Source organism: Acinonyx jubatus, chromosome B4, assembly GCF_027475565.1.
Source record: "Acinonyx jubatus isolate Ajub_Pintada_27869175 chromosome B4, VMU_Ajub_asm_v1.0, whole genome shotgun sequence".
NCBI classification, from domain to species: domain Eukaryota; kingdom Metazoa; phylum Chordata; class Mammalia; order Carnivora; family Felidae; genus Acinonyx; species Acinonyx jubatus.
The window spans coordinates 69,997,211-70,013,564 of record NC_069387.1 but is presented as its reverse complement, the minus strand read 5'-3'; the positions used below and the strand labels follow the sequence as shown (position 1 = coordinate 70,013,564).

Here is a 16,354-nt window from a genome sequence, read left to right as displayed (position 1 = left end):
AAATGGGTGAAGTTAAAATTTCTTACCATCCAAGCTGTGACAAAGTCCCCCATCCAGGTCCCTACTGCAGCTAATTTCATGAAACTTTCATTTCGGATGCCCATATAGTCTGTAATGATATATGCTCTGTGGAAACAAACACACAAGACATTGTCCAGACTGAGAGAGCTACATCGTCAAAGAATTCTGGTTCAGCAACACGCAAAGGGACTTCCCTCCCTTTCAACAAGATCTCCCGCTTTTGTCTCATCACATATGCTTACAGATCTGAAAGGCTCAGAAGAGCTCTGGGGGTGTCTGGGTCAGTTCCAATTAGATTTGAAGGCTGGCTGTGGCTATACCAATTACCACGTGCATTTCATTTTCAAGCTGTAAGACTGGCAACAGCTTTTGGAAAATCAAACAGAGATACTCAGCAAAGGCATCATTTCATGCTCACTCAGGTATGAAGAAAGGGGAAACAATTCCTGAGTTAGAGTAACTTGAAAGGGAAGAGAAAAGCTCACTTTTCTTTCAGTTCTGTCAAATCAGAACTACTGAAGACATACTGGGACTAGGCTTTACATAGAATATCATACCTGAACAATAGTCAAAAAAAGGTGCATTTGAGAAAAATTTTAATGCAATGAAGTAACGTAAAATTTGATTCAAATATATGTGGTTTAAATTATTACTTAAATAAATAACAATAACCAGAAGATTTTATCTCACCTCTTTTTGTGTCACAATTTCTTGTCCACTTCCTATAACACTAATTCATGTTCTTTACAGCCCAAAGAGAGTCAAAGGCATGACTGATCATTAAATACAAGTAACAAGACTATACTTACTACATGTAATTTCATTTCTTTCTTCTTATTTGATTTCAAGAAAATCTAAGTATTATTTTCCTATGGTACAATTTCTCCAGGAAAACTGGGACACAGGGAGATCACTTAACTCACCCAATCAATACCACGTAACTGATGAATGGTAATTAGGAATCAAATTTCCCTCTCTCTCTCTTTTTAAGTCTAAGGTTTTTTCGCTCAGATTTTTTTTACATTAAATTTTGTTCCTTTTCTTAAACATAAGAGTATTAGTTAACCTTGATTCTTCTTAAATAAACTTTAAAATAAGATACAGTAGAAAATGATATGTTTGTTATTTAGTGAAACTATAAAGAAATACATTTTTGAAGTCATTGAGAGGTAAATCATCTCCAATTTAGTTTTTTTTTTTTCTGGAGTTATTTCAGATAGTTTTTTTATCCATAATATAAACAAATATTTAAATGGTTTTACTTAACAAAAATAAACTTATGAACTCTTGAAATAACTTTTTCCCACATGCTTCATTCACCAACCTTAGAAGATCTTTATAAAAATCTTAAGATCTCACCTCAAAATTCTGGGTCTCTATTCCATGGATTTCCATAATGGCCAAAGAAATCATAGCTATCATAAACTGCTTGCTTACAATATTCCAGAGATCACTATTTGCACTTTAAATACAGTGTCTCCAATACCTTCCAAGTCAGCGCAATGAAATGTATTATGATTCCTGTTTCACACATATGGAATTGAGGCTTCAAAGAGTTTTTGCAACTTTCTCAAGGTCAAGCATCTAGTAAATAGACAAGGTTTGAATCTAAATGATTGTCTCCCAAATGCAGGCACTTAACCACTATGCTGTATCTTCTTCCTATAAGGGTTAGTGAGATATAAAAAACACAAAGAATATCTATTCTGTTCCCCAGTATTTTAGAAGACATGAAGATCAAGACTTATATCCTTTGAGGATAATTCATAACAGAAGTCAAGAGCAGCATGCAGAGGCTGCAGCCCCCCAGAGTGACGATGAGTCTTGGATTCCCACCAAGTTCACCAAACTAAACAGCCTATGCATGAAAGCCCCCAAGTTAACTTGGACACCTTGGTCTTACTCCCCTCAGTATCACTATTACTGAACAGTTCTTGGGCAGTGAACTCAGTGTACTTTAGAGTATTAGCTCTGATAACTGTCCAGCTCTTTCAGTGACATTTCAAAGGATGTGTTGAATGCCACATCCCTATCTGTTACTTTGCCAGTGAGTTCTAGAATCCATTGAACTAGGATGGAAATTTTGGGGTACATCCTTTGTGGTAATATAGGTATGTATAAGAGAAGACAATCTCTTATTTCAGTATCTAAAAATAGGGATGAAATGAGGGCACCTGGGTGGCTCAATCGGTTAAGTGTCCAACTTCAACTCAGGTCATGATCTCACAGTTCATGAGTTTGAGCGTCTTATTGGGCTCTGCATCATAGCCTGCTTCAGAATCTCTGTCTCCCTGTCTCTCTGCCCTGCCCCTTCTGGCAGAGTCAGTCAGTCTCTCTCTCTCTCTCTCTCTCTCTCTCTTTCAAAAATAAACACTTAAAAAATAAATAAATAAGTAAAATTAGGGATGAGATAGATAAGCTTGCAAGAGATCAATGATCCAGCCAAGAACTACAAAAAATCTAAATAAAATATTGGCAGTCTCAGTGAGTTGGAGAGACAACATTAGAAACTTAAGGAGCCACGATCCTCATCTTGAAGGGGTCCAGAAGGAAGTATGATACACAGCTGGCTTTACTTTCAAGACATTTGTCAAATTATGAATTATGTTCGGGGGGAGGCTAAGAGACGAAGCAGAAAGTCTGTGAGAAGCACAGCAGAGCTTTGGCAATTTTACCACGTTAAGGAGACTATTGTACTTCAGATCCTGCCAGAAGGAAAGGACCAAGAGAACACACAGAGCAATGGAAGGCTAGAGAAAACCAGAGATGGATGGGTCCTCGATAAAACTGAATCAGTCCTTCCCCACTCCATTTCATGACTGGATTAAGGTGATGAGCTTCTATTCTACCCATCCAACAGAGGAAAGAGTGAACATTTTCTAGAAGAATAAAATATCATCTAGATCCTCTACGTGTTTTTATATAGAACATCCATCAGACATTGAAATATTACTAAGATATCAAGAAACAGGGCCATACCACCAAAAATCAAGAGAAAAGCCATGTCTAAGACTTGATAACAACAGGGAGTTATTTTGGCTATTCTTTTCACCTTTATTCCCCAGCACTTACAGCACTGCCTGCATATAATAAGTGATCAGTGAACATTTGTTTAGTGTATGAATTAATGAAGCGAATCAAGTTATTCATGTTTCTCCATGGCATGGGTAGATCTATGTATGTGAAACCCTAGAAACAGCAGTAAAGCGATATTTGAACCGTGGGCATGTGGTGAGTACTGAATACTATGGTAACAATGAAGATGAGATAGCACAACTTATGAAATAACTACTATATATATATATATATATATATATATATGGGCTATATAAAAGGTAGTAGGTAGTAGGTATTCTGGCTTTTGCTGCTTTAGAGAAATATACAGAAGAATTACAAATTTGCTGCCTGACATAAAAATTTGCAACTACTAGTTCATTGATCTGCATACCCTATAACAGTAATATTTCCTGTACTGGTTGCAAAGGACAGTGTGCTTATGTTTATATAAGCAATGTTAGCCAGTTTGAATATCACATTGAACTCTAATAAAGTGAAGCTATGAAGCTTCATACCTAATGTTTTAGGGAGTGATTCAGAATAAAATTCTATTTGCTAGGAGGCACCATTAACATTTTTAGTTTTGCTTGGAGTTGTAGCTAATTGTTTCAACTATTCCTACATCTTTTGTTTGTTTTGTTTTATACTTTAGCTAATTATTTCCACTGTGCATAGATCTAGAAAATCTTGCGGTTTACCAGCCTTCCAGGTAAATATCAATAATATCTTTAAAATATCATTTCTTTAAAAATTCTAAATGAATTTCTTTACAGGCTATAACTTCAGTTTTTATTTTTTCTTGAGATCTCAAGCCTAACTGTCAAATCCATAACAGGTGGGTGTTAACAGCAATATACAGGACCTTAGAAATGTTCATAATTATCATAATAGCCTGAAAAGTTATCAAGACTATTGTACCTAGTGAAAACTATGTACTAAATGGGCATAAACGAATCAGGCTCTAAATAGTCAATAAAACTATAATCTAGTAAATTGATCTTATAGGGGAGAGTCTTGATCACTAGCAACAAAAGTTCCAGTTCACTTCAGTCTATTACTTATATGTACATGAATATAGTCAATGCCAGGTGATTTAGGAGTTGAGTTTCTGAAAGTTTAACAGGAGGCAGTAAACATAGATCACCAAACCAATATTGATTCATGCTTCACTGAAGATCCATCTGTGGCCAGCTGGATTCATAATGTCACAGCTGTCTCTCCCAGCCATGTTTGGGCAACATAAACAAGATTGGGGGCTTCATACACAAGTAAATCATAGATAAGGAGTTGAGTTACATGAGTACAGTCCTGCATTAAACACAATGAAACTAAAGTGAAAATTCTAAGTATTCTTACAACGTTGGGGAGAAAATTTGTCACTATAAAGCACCGGGAGTTAAACCTAGATTTATTACGATTTAACCTTCTGTCAATCCTTTTGTGTTTGTAATGAAATGATTAACAGTCTTCAATCCAGTCTATTATCCAAATAACCACATTTTAGCATTTTTGCTTAAAATTCCTAGTTCTTGCTTATTGAAAGGCTTTGATGGAGCTCAGTACACGTGTATAAACCTCTCAGGCAGGAACTAGGGTATAAACCTACAAAGCAAGATCCATTGGAAAGTCAAAATCCTACAGATAATTGTTAGGAGTAGCCTGGAATGATTAAATGTGCCTCTAGGCCTAAGAGTTCTTACAGATAAAATACCACCTCAAATTTCCCAACTTCAGCCATATATCCCCTCTAATTTGTATAAGGAAGACGTATATAAAAAGACTACAGATGGAGTTTTCATTGAACAAACTCAACCCTGAATGTGAATACATTCACCATACATGAACTATTCCTTTCATCCCTTGCTTTGTTTCAGCCCATTCAGTGAAATTCATCTGTATTAGATACAGAAACCTTAGTATGTCAGCAATTCCTCCCCTCTTTTACTCCTAACATTTGATTAATCACTAAGGTTACTTCTGAAAGGCTCACAAATCTATGCTCTTTTTCTGTCATCACTACTACCTACCAATGTCTCAATCCTGTTCATAAGCCCCTCTAATCTGAATTAAAGCAATAGCTTCCTTCTTCCCTGTGACTGTCTTCCTCTTATATTAGACTCACTATTACCACTACAATGACTTCTAGGGAAGTAATGCATAATACCACAGGAGAAGGTATCTTAGAACAAGAAAGTCCTAGGTTTGCAAACCACCTCCCACTCTATAATCTGGGACTAATGATCAACTCAACCCCTTACCTGTAGAGTTGGGATAAAAAATAACTATTCCTCACAGGGGTTTCTTGAGGATTAAGATTATTTCATTTCTGAAATAGGAAGGTAAAGCTTCTAACACAACAATTTCATAATAGGAGTGTAAAACATAGCAGACCTCTAGCCTACTGGCTCCCACTTTCTAAAATAATATAGTGGTTCCCACTGTCAAAGAGTAAAGCATGGATAAGAAGACTGTCCACTCTCTGCCAAGCTTTCCTTTCATTTGGACTCCTCTCCTTTCATCTCACAATCTCCTTTTATTATGCCCTCCACCTCACCATAAAATCAACCTCACCAAAAACCCCACTATTCTATAATGCACCTTAGTATCTTTGTGTGCAATGCTCTCTTTGTCTGGAATGCCATCCCCTTTCTTCTGGTCTGAGATTACTAACTCAGCCTAGCCACTTAAGTCCCCCACCATTACCCCTGAAAGCTGTCCCTTTCCTGGTATTAAACATAACACTTGGAATATATTTCTCTTACATAATTCTCCTAAAGTATTTTATTGATTTTCTCACACTGTCACTCTTTTCCACAAGACTTAGCTCATCAAAGAACATGTTTAATTTGCCCAAGCAGGTGAATTTTTTTGCCCAGTTTATACTATGATTTAGGGTGTAATAAATATTTAAATGAACTAAGTGGTCCATTGATTAATGTAAAATTACTTAGATCATCTAACACCAGAGTCAAACTAGGAAGAGGATAAACAGATAAAAGATTAAAAAAAGAATCTGCAATAATAGATAAACTAAAAAGAAACATCAAAGATGAGTAGGCCACATAATTATGATATTTTAACAAAGAACAGAATATCATTGTATCATTTATATTTCCCTTCTAGAATAACAAGTTAGAAGTAAAAATATAATCAAATCAAAATGAAGAACACATCTTTGACTTTCTGCAATTACATGTTGTAAATTATTTAATTTGAATGTAATTTAGTTGGGTAATAAAGAAAAAAATAAAATATAATAAAATCTCTGCACGATAGCTACAGAATCTTATTATTTAAAAGAATCTTTTTAAATTAAAAATAGAACTACCATATGATTTAGTAATTCCACTACTGGGTATTTATCCAAAGAATATGAAACCACTAATTCAAAAAATATATGTACTCCTATGTTTACTGCAACATTATTTACAGTAGCCAAATTATGAAAGCAGCCCAAGTGTCTATCAATAGATGAATGGATAAAGAGGATGTGGAATATTACTCAGCCATAAAAAAGAATGAGATCTTGCCACTTGTAACATTGATGGATCTAGAGAGTATAATGCCAAGTGAAATAAATCAGAGAAAGACAAATACCATATGATTTCACTTATATGTAGAATTTAAAAAATAAATGAAAAAAGAAAAAAAGAGAGAAACCAAAAACCAGACTTTTAAATATAGAGAACAGGGACACCTGGGTGGTTCAGTTGGTTAAGTGTCTGACTTTGGCTCAGGTCACGATCTCATGGTTTGTAGGTTCGAGCTCTATGTCGAGCTCTGTGCTAACAGCTCAGAGCCTGGAGCCTGCTTCAGATTCTGTCTCCCTCTCTCTCTGCCCCTCCCCCACTCACACTATCTCTCTCCCTTCCTCCCTCCCTCCCCCCCTTCTCTCTCTCAAAAATAAATAAACATTAAACAAAATTTTAATAAATAAATAAATACAGAGAACAAACTGATGGTTACCAGTAGGGAAGCAGGTACTGAGGAGACACAAAATAGTTGAAGGGGACTAAGAATACACTTACCCATATTCAGGAAAGTCACAGGATATAAAATCAATGCACAGAAATCTGTTGCATTTCTATGCACCAAAAATGAAGCAGCAGAAAGAGAAATCAAGGAATTAATCTCATTTACAGTTGACCAAAAGTCATTAGATACCTAAGAATAACCCTAACCAAAAGGCAAAAGATTTGTACTTTGAAAACTATAGAACACTTATGAAATAAATTGAAGAAGACACAAAGAAATGGAAAAACATTCCATGCTCGTGAATTGGAAGAACAAATGTTGTTAAAATGTTCACCCATAGCAATCTACACATTTAATGCAAACCCTAACAAAATTCCACCAGCATTTTTCACAGAGCTCAAACAAACAATCCTAGTTTATATGGAACCACAAAAGACCCCAAATAGCCAAAATAATCCTGAAAAAGAAAAACAAAGCTGGAAGCATCATAATTCCAGACTTCAAGCTGTATTACAAAGCTATAATAATCAAGACTGTATGGTACTGGCACAGAAACAGATATATAGATCAATGGAACAGAATAGAAAACCCAGAAATGGACCCACAGCTATATGGTCAACTCATGTTTGACAAAGAAGGAAAGAATATCCAATGGGAAAAAGTCTCTTCAACAAATGGTGTTGAGAAACTGGACGGTGACATGAAGCAGAATGAAACTCAACCGCTTTCTTACACCATACACAAAAAATAAATTCAAAATACATGAAAGACCTAAATGTGAGACAGGAAACTATCAAAATCCTGGAGCAAAATACAGGCAGCAACCTCTGTGGCAACTTGGCTACAGCAACTTCTTACTAGATATGTCTCTAGAGGCAAAGGAATCAAATAAAAAATAAATTATTGGGACTTTATCAAGATAAAAATCTTCTGCACAGAGAAGGAAACAATCAGCAAAACTAAAAGGCAGCCTACAGAATGGAAGAAGATATTTTCAAATGACATATCTGATAAAGGGTTGGTATGCAAAATCTATAAAGAACTTATCAAACTCAGCACCCAAAAAACAAATAATCCAGTGAAGAAATGGGCAGAAAACATTAATAGACATTTTTCCAGAGAAGACATCCAGATGGCTAACAGACGTATGAAAAGATGCTCAACAACATTCATCATCAGGAAAATACAAATCAAAACCACAACAAGATACTACCTTACACCTATCAGAATGGTAACATTAACACCACAGGAAACAACAGATATCGGGGAGGATGTGGAGAAAGGGGAACCCTCTTGCACTGTTGGTGGAAATACAAACTGATATAGCCACTGTGGAAAACAGTATGGAGGTTCCTCAAAAAGTTAAAAATAGAGCTACCCTATGACCCAGCAATTTCACCACTAGGTATTTACCCAAAGGAAACAAAAGTATTACAAAGGGGCACATGCACCCCGATGCTTATGGTAGTATTATCACCAATAATCATATCATGGAAAGAGCCCAAAGGTCCATCAACTACTGAATAGATAAATAAGAGGTGGTATATTTATACAACAGAATGTCACTCGGCCATCAAAGAGAAAGAAGTCTTGCCATTTACAATGACAGGGATGGAGCTAGAGTGTATTATGCTAAGTGAAACAAGTCCGCCAGAGAAAGACAAATACCATATGATTCACTCATATGTGGAATTTAAGAAACAAAACAGATGAACATATGAGAAAGGGAAAAAAAAGGGAAGCAAACAATAAGAGACTCTTAACTATAGAGAATAAATTGAGGGTTGCTGGAGGTGGGGTGGCAGGACATAGGCTAAATGGGTGATAGGTATTAAGGAGGGCACTTGTGTTCAGCACAGGGTGTTATATGTAAGTGATAAATCACTAAATTCTACTTCCGAAACCAGTATTACACACTATATGTTAACTAACTAGAATTTAAATAAAAATTTGAAAAAAAAAAGAGTACACTTATCATGGTAAGCACTGAGAAACATATAGAATTCTCAAATCACTGTATTATATACCTGAAGCAACACTGTATGTTAAGTATACTAAAATTAAAAACTTTAAAAATAATAATCATAAAGCCACAGGGATATATTTTACAGTATGGTAACTATAGTTAATGACATTGCACTGGATATTTGAAAGTTGCTAGGAGTGTAGATCTTAAAAATTCTCATCACCAAGAAAAAAACCTGTAACTATGTATGGTGACAGATGTTAACAAAGCTTATTGTGGTGATCATTTCACAATATATATAAAAATCAAATCATTATTTTGTACACCTAAAACTAATATAGTGTTGTATATCAATTATAGCTCGATAAAAGTAAACAGATATATGGCAAAAAATGATAGGTAAATAAATAAAAGAATCCTTTTAAATGAGACTAGGTATCAAAATGAAACGTTGTGCACTGATTTGCTGGCACAAATCATACAAGAGCTATATAGTAAAATACATTTCTATTATTCATGTGGAAAAAGAAAGCAAATTTATTCCACTCACCTTCAAATGGATACTGCCGAAGTACATGTCATTTGTTCTTTGAAGTCAAAATTTAGGAGTTTACAAGGTTATAAAATAATAGTCTCAAAACTAATTTTAAGGTTACAGAACTGTTGTGGTTATACCCCAAGTTTCTGTCTTAGGTCACTTTTTCCCTCCCCTTCACAAACATTCCAGAAGTGGGCAATCTAATTGGATGCCCCAAATGGGTCTATCTTCTACTTCTAATGAATTAAACAGCCAAGACACTTCATGTATCTTTTCTAAAGTCACTGGAAAAACAATAGAAAGAATAAAAACTTTAAGTCCTGAACTTTTTGCTAAGAGAGCCCCAGTAAATCCCCAAAGGAATCCAGAGAGCCACAAATTACTTAAAATTAATTTCATATTTAACTTGATCATGTTTTAATGTTAAATAACATTTCAGCGTGTTTATAACTATTCAGATAAAATATATCTGAATTGTAAAGTGAATTGCAGGCGGAACCAGAGTGGCATTAATTAATTTATCCTACATAATGATGCTTCCTTCCAAACTAATTAGAGAGGCATAAAATAACTTATAAATTCTGCTAAGATTCTGATGCTGCTCAAAGTAGAACAAAAAGCAAGTTCAATTTTAATGGGTGTTTTTCAGTGAAGGTAAGTGTTCAGGCTGTTAAAAGGTCAAAATAGATAAGAAATAATGGAATGGAAACACCGAGACATAAATACAATAATTAACTTTTGGCAGAAACTATAATTTTTCCACTGTATATAATAAAATAAAGAAACATGAAAAATGAGACTGTCCTTCTCCTGCCCACAAAATTTTCAAATTCAAAGCATAATTGCTTTGTGATAGTATGATAATTATTCTTTTCCCTCTCCTCTCCTTCCCCACCCTCCCTTCTCCTCCTTCTCCTCCTCCTCCATTTTCTTTTCGCTATGAGTTCAATCACCTCTCATCCTCTTCCCCCGACTACCCAACACTATTTCCCAATCATTTATGCCCTATTCTTGTTGAAGATATTTTAGACTCCAATTATGGGAAGGGGGAGGGGGCCATTTTCTCAACCATTTCTCACATTCACAGCATGTGAATTTATGTCAGATAAGCATCTACCTTATTTCTTTTCATTTACTCATTAAACAAATAATTACTGATGCCTCACTATATGCTAGACCATGGGCCTGATACTTAGAAACTCACATTTTTCCAAGGGAAAGGAAATAGCAACCCAGAGCTACGTGGTCACTTCCTACATTATCTTCCAATACTTCTTGCCTAATAATTTCTTCTGTCCTACAACTACCCTTCCCCGATCAGGGTCCTAAGGGTAAATAAGAAGAAAGAAATCTTTATTCATGAGGTCAGATGAAAAAAAAATGGCATGATTATTGGTGTCCACATTCTGCTCTGTGCACTGTGTAACTGGAGTCTGTAGCAAGAGAGAAGGGGGATTGAAAGAGACCAAGAATACAGGCAGCAGGCTGAGTCCTGCAAATGAGGAAAGACAAAAGACAGAAGAACACAGGAGAGGGTCTAATTCCATGGTCTTCTGGAGACCTACTTCCTGTACTTTAGATTCCATGAGACACCCTCTGTTAATTTCTAATAATCACTGCCTCCCATCTTTGTTCCTAAGCTAGCTTGACAGACCTTCCACTCATTGCAATGAAAAGACTTGCAACCATTTGCCAAGAAAAAAATGTTAGAGCCTAACACTGTGCTTTTGAATATTTAGTTCGATTGTAACAATATGACAATCTTATAAATCCTTTTAGAAAGGGATGCCATTAAACTGGCTGAAAGAGAAGAGTCGCCAGTGTGGTTGATAAACTGATGTTCATTTTCAAATGACTCCTAATAAGAACAAGGATAAATGCATTGTGCCCACTCTTTACCCCACTGCCTAAGACAATAGGGGGACTTCTGTTTAAATCTTAATGTACTATTCACATGCACAGAATTCACAAGTGTGCCAAAGTTCTGAACAGCCCTCCCCTCCCCAGTTAAAAACTAGGCATGCCTGCTCTAGATAAAACCAGTGTGTTAGAATGTGTCTCCTTTTTATGAGATATGGGGCATACTACGAGAGTGTCAAACAAGTGACAATAAATGGAGTATCTGTGTGTTTAATAGATAAAAAGCTAGATAAAAAGGTTACATATCTTAGCTTGCTGGTCTAAAAGGAACCTGATTTTGAAATAAAAAGTGTTTACAAAAGACAAAACAAAGACAGATAAAGTGCAGCTTAGAGAGAGTGGAGGCTGCCCTTCTGACATATCAAAGATTTTTACAGGCTTGCTACAAAGTGTCAAGAGAAGGTAACAAAAAGATCAGATGAAGCAGACATCACTTAGTGTAGAATAGAGAGCTGGAGAGAGTTTCACAGGAGTTTGGGAAGGGGGCTCTGGAATTGAGTTTGCCAATGATATGAGTGACTTGGGGTAGCAGATTTCCAGGTGTGCGATTCTATGAGGATGCAAAAGAGAGCACACACCTTTCACCCACAGCCATCTCTGCACTTAGACGCTCTGTGTAAGAGCCACACCCCCCGGCATCTCTGTAGCCTGACAATGCTTAATGCCCTTCAAATTAGAAATGACATGATTCTTATTGCTCCATAAGTTTGTTCCGCAATTTTACTAATTATATAGCTTCATTTGATTTAACAATAAAGAATTTCATGCTTTGCTTTGCAATGTGTGATTCACAAGCTATATCACTCCAGCCAATGGTATGAAATAAAAAAGGAAATAAAGCCAAATTTCCACCCACCTTGTGAGCATTTCAAGCCCATCAAGTTCCTCCCAAATAATTCACTGAGTTTTCAAAAAGTTTTATTTGTGCTGTTGAAGCTAGGACTTTCAGCTTCCACGGTTCTAGTTTCTAGCTAATACTGTCAAAGATGGTTCCAAACATATCCTTTCTTCCACTAACGCCCACTGAAGTCTCTGCTACAGCTACTCATGTTGTCAGTGTGGGAGCCAAGGACCCAAAATACTGGTGTGTGCCAATGACAAGGAAGATATCCTTGCAAATTCTATTATTGTAACCTGTGTTCCTTTCACCAATTCTGAGCTCAATCACCAATATACTCACATTACCACACTACACCTGTGCCACCAGATGCCAATATCAACCATGCTGATTCCTGACCACTTCAAATACCCACAGAGATTATGGCCTCTTTCAGCTTTTACTGGCTTATATATAATAGCTTCATGCCTTTGGATTCAGATGGGGCCAGGATAAAAGATACTGTGTTTTATCCACAATTCCTCCCATGTCAACACCTGCCCATTGTCCTTGACACAGATGTCCTTGCTTCAACTCTTATTTTCCAGGAGCTTCTTTCGGTGCCTTATGTAACAGCACTCCAGAGGCAGGGTCACAAGTAAACTTGGTGGAGTGAGAAGATAGGTGTTTCCTCTCCCAGATTTATAGGAATAAAAGAATAAATCTGCAGAGTAGAAGAGATGACAGAAAATGAGAAATTTTAATAAAATTTTGGGAAGAAGATTAAGGAACTTATTCTGTAGGATTAAATCCTTCTGGGATGTGTATTAAAAAGGAAGCTAAATTCTGCCTCTGAGCCTCAACAATACTCAAGAACAGGAGGCTCAGCATTTCTGAAGGTGGGACAGGGGAAGGATAGAACTGAAAAGAGAAGTTGGAAATCCGGAACAATGAGTAGTTCGACTACCAGGCACTCTCCCTCAGCCAATAAAACCAAGAAATGACTTTTACCCCACTTTGTGAGGATGGACATGAGCTATCTGGAGAAATTCAAGCAAAGAGTTAGACACTTTAGCTAAAATAGGAGCTGTAAAAATACAAGTTTGAATAATATAAGTATCTGTGAGTTCTATTACCCACAATGCTGTTCGTCTGGGTGGAGGACATCTCAAAGACCAGCCCTGCCCTCCTCAAAAAGCTTATTAACGATTGAGGTCTCCCAGTGAAATATCCAAAAGCCCATTAGCCACTGCCTGCTGTGTCAAGAATGTCCTGTCATAAGCTTGTCTGTGCACAGAGACTTTCTAATCACCTTTTAACTGCCCGCTTTTAAAAATAAAACAGATTTGAGACATTACCATATAGTTGAGAAGAATCGTTAAGCAGAAAAAAAAAGATCAAAACTAAACAAAAATGAGGTACCCAGAGAAAATAGACAATGCAGAAAGCAGAAGAAAAATATGAGGACAGAATAAAGATATTTTTCATACCTGCAAAGTTAAAATTCAATTATATGCTATCTGTGAAAAAAAATATATATATATATCTAAACCTAAAGCAACTTAAAGGTTTAAAGTTAAAGAGCAAAGGGGTGCCTGGGTGGCTTAGTCGGTTAAATGTCTGCCTCTTGATTTCAGCTCAGGTCATGATTTCATGGGTTCCTGAGATTGAGCTCCACATCCGGCTCCATGCTGTCTGCTTGGGATTCTCTCTCTTCTCTCTCTCTGCCCCTCCCCCTGCTCTCTCTCTCTCTCTCAAAATAAATAAACATTTTTTAAAAAGGAAGTAAAATACAAAAAAATTAAGTTGAAAAAGACAGCATGAAAACAAAAATACAAAAGAAAATACAAAATACAAAAATACAAAAAGAAATTTGGAATAACTATGACTAAATCCAATTTTAAAGGCAAATTATACTATTATAGATTGAGAGGGAATCTTACTAATAAAAAAGGTTCAGCTCATCAGGAAGGTATAATGTGCCCTCACAATATAGAATTTACTGACAGAGAGGTAGGAAAAATAGACAAGTTCACACAGGAAATAGGAGATATCAACATGTTTCTCTCAGTAACCAATGAAACAATCCAAGAAAAACCACAATAGAGGACATAGAGGATTTGAATGAATTAGCCAACTCTTTCTAATGGAAATACATAGAATGACTAACACCACAACTACAGAATACACATACTTTTAATGCCACAAAGCAAGTCTCAAAATATTGTTAAATGCCTTAATCAAATAGAGGATATTCTTTGACCATAATGTAACTACATTATAAGTCAATATAATGTAACTACATTATAAATCAATAATACAAAAATAACTTGACAATCCCCAGATCTTTGAAAACCAAGAAACACATGTCCAAAAATCACGTGTAAGTGAAAACAGAAATCTCAGTTGGAGAGAGAAAATATTTTAAACTGGATACTAATGGAAATATTGTGAGATACAACTAAAACCATGCTTAAACTTTTAATTTTAACATATTGAAAAAAAAGAATGCTGAAAATTAAAGAAGAATCTTCCTCAAGAAATTAGAGAAAAAAAATAAAAGAAGCCAAAAAGACAGAAGTAATTTAAATCTTTCAACGTTTCTTTATATTTGAGAGACAGAGAGAGAGAGAGAGGGCGAGTGGAGCAGGGGCATAGAGAGAGGGAGACACAGAATCCAAAGCAGGCTCCCAACATGGGGCTCAAACTCATTAACCACGAGATCATGACATGAGCTGAATTTGGCCACTTAAGCGACTGAGCCACCCAGGCGCCCAAAGATAGCAATAATTTAAAAAATTAAATAGAATCTAATTAAACAAGTAGCAAGAAAAGAAAATGGAAACATGCAATACAGAGAGGATAAACAAAGTTGGTCCTGTGAAAAGACCTAGAACTGATCGCTCTCAGGCAAGACGGACGAAAATACAAAGAAGGCACACCCAATGTCAGAAACGGAACAGGAGCACTGCTACAGATCCTGCAGAGATTAAACAGATAATGAGAGTACACTTAAAGAAATTTAGATGAAAACAAAACATTTAAAAATTACCAGAATGTCCATAGGAATAAAAAGCACTAAAAAAAGATGTGTAGCTATTGACAAAATTGAATTTATAATTAGAAGCTTTCCCACAAGTAAATTCCAGGCCCAGATACATACATGGGGACCAAGAGAAATGTGAAGGAATGGTTACAGCATCATTACTTATAAAGCCTCAAAATGGACCCTGAATATCTATCAACAGAAGAAAAGATAAATACATCAGGGCTTGGCCGTACAATGGAGACTATTCAACAATGAAAACAAACCACTCTGATACAAAGCCCAGATGGATCTCAGAAACCATGACATAAAAGAAGGCAGATAAGAAAAAGAACATAATCTATGATCACAAGTATGTAAAGCTCAGAAACAGCAAAACTAAACTATGGTAATGAGGGAGGTATTATAAGTAAGAAAGTGAACAGCATAAAAAAGCAAGATACTGGTTACTCTGGAGGGAGGGAGGGGCAGAGAGTTTATTATCAGGAAATATAGCCCCAGAGCTTTGGGGACGCCGGCAGCGTTTTTTTGTTTAACATGAATCGTCATGGAGGGGGGGTGGGGTTCACTTAAAAATATTTTATTTTTTTTTTACTTTATTTAAAAAATTCTTTTTAACGTTTATTTATTATTGAGAGAGAGACAGAGAGACAGAGCATGAGCATGGGAGGGGCAGAGAGAGAGGGAAACACAGAATCTGAAGCAGGCTCCAGGCTCTGAATTATCAGCAAAGAGCCCAACATGGGGCTCAAACTCACAAACCGCAAGATCATGACCTGAGCCGAAGTTGGATGCTTAACCGACTGAGCCACACAGGTGCCCCTAAAAAATATTTTATAACAATTCAATTTTTTGCAATTTTTTGCAATTATTTGCAATAATTAAGCTGTAAATATGTGTTCTACATACTTTTGTGTAGGTATGTTATTTCCATACTTTTTAAAAGGACAAAAAATAATATTATTATAGAAGGGGCTTAAGAAATGGCACTATTACTGTTATTTTATAGGAGAA

General features: G+C 36.0%; 1 protein-coding gene across 6 annotated transcripts in view; it reads right to left on the bottom strand.

The window, feature by feature from the left end:
- TMEM117 (transmembrane protein 117) overlaps positions 1-16,354 on the bottom strand; it is a 483,102-nt gene that overhangs the window by 234,813 nt on the left and 231,935 nt on the right. For 5 of the 6 annotated variants that reach the window (XM_053226143.1, XM_027035936.2, XM_053226144.1 and 2 more), the window contains one exon: positions 27-126. The exons of the other annotated variant lie outside the window; for it this stretch is intronic. In XM_053226143.1, the coding sequence (XP_053082118.1) occupies positions 27-126 (100 nt within the window). The remainder of the gene's footprint in view (positions 1-26; positions 127-16,354) is intronic. 6 annotated transcript variants of the gene reach the window in all.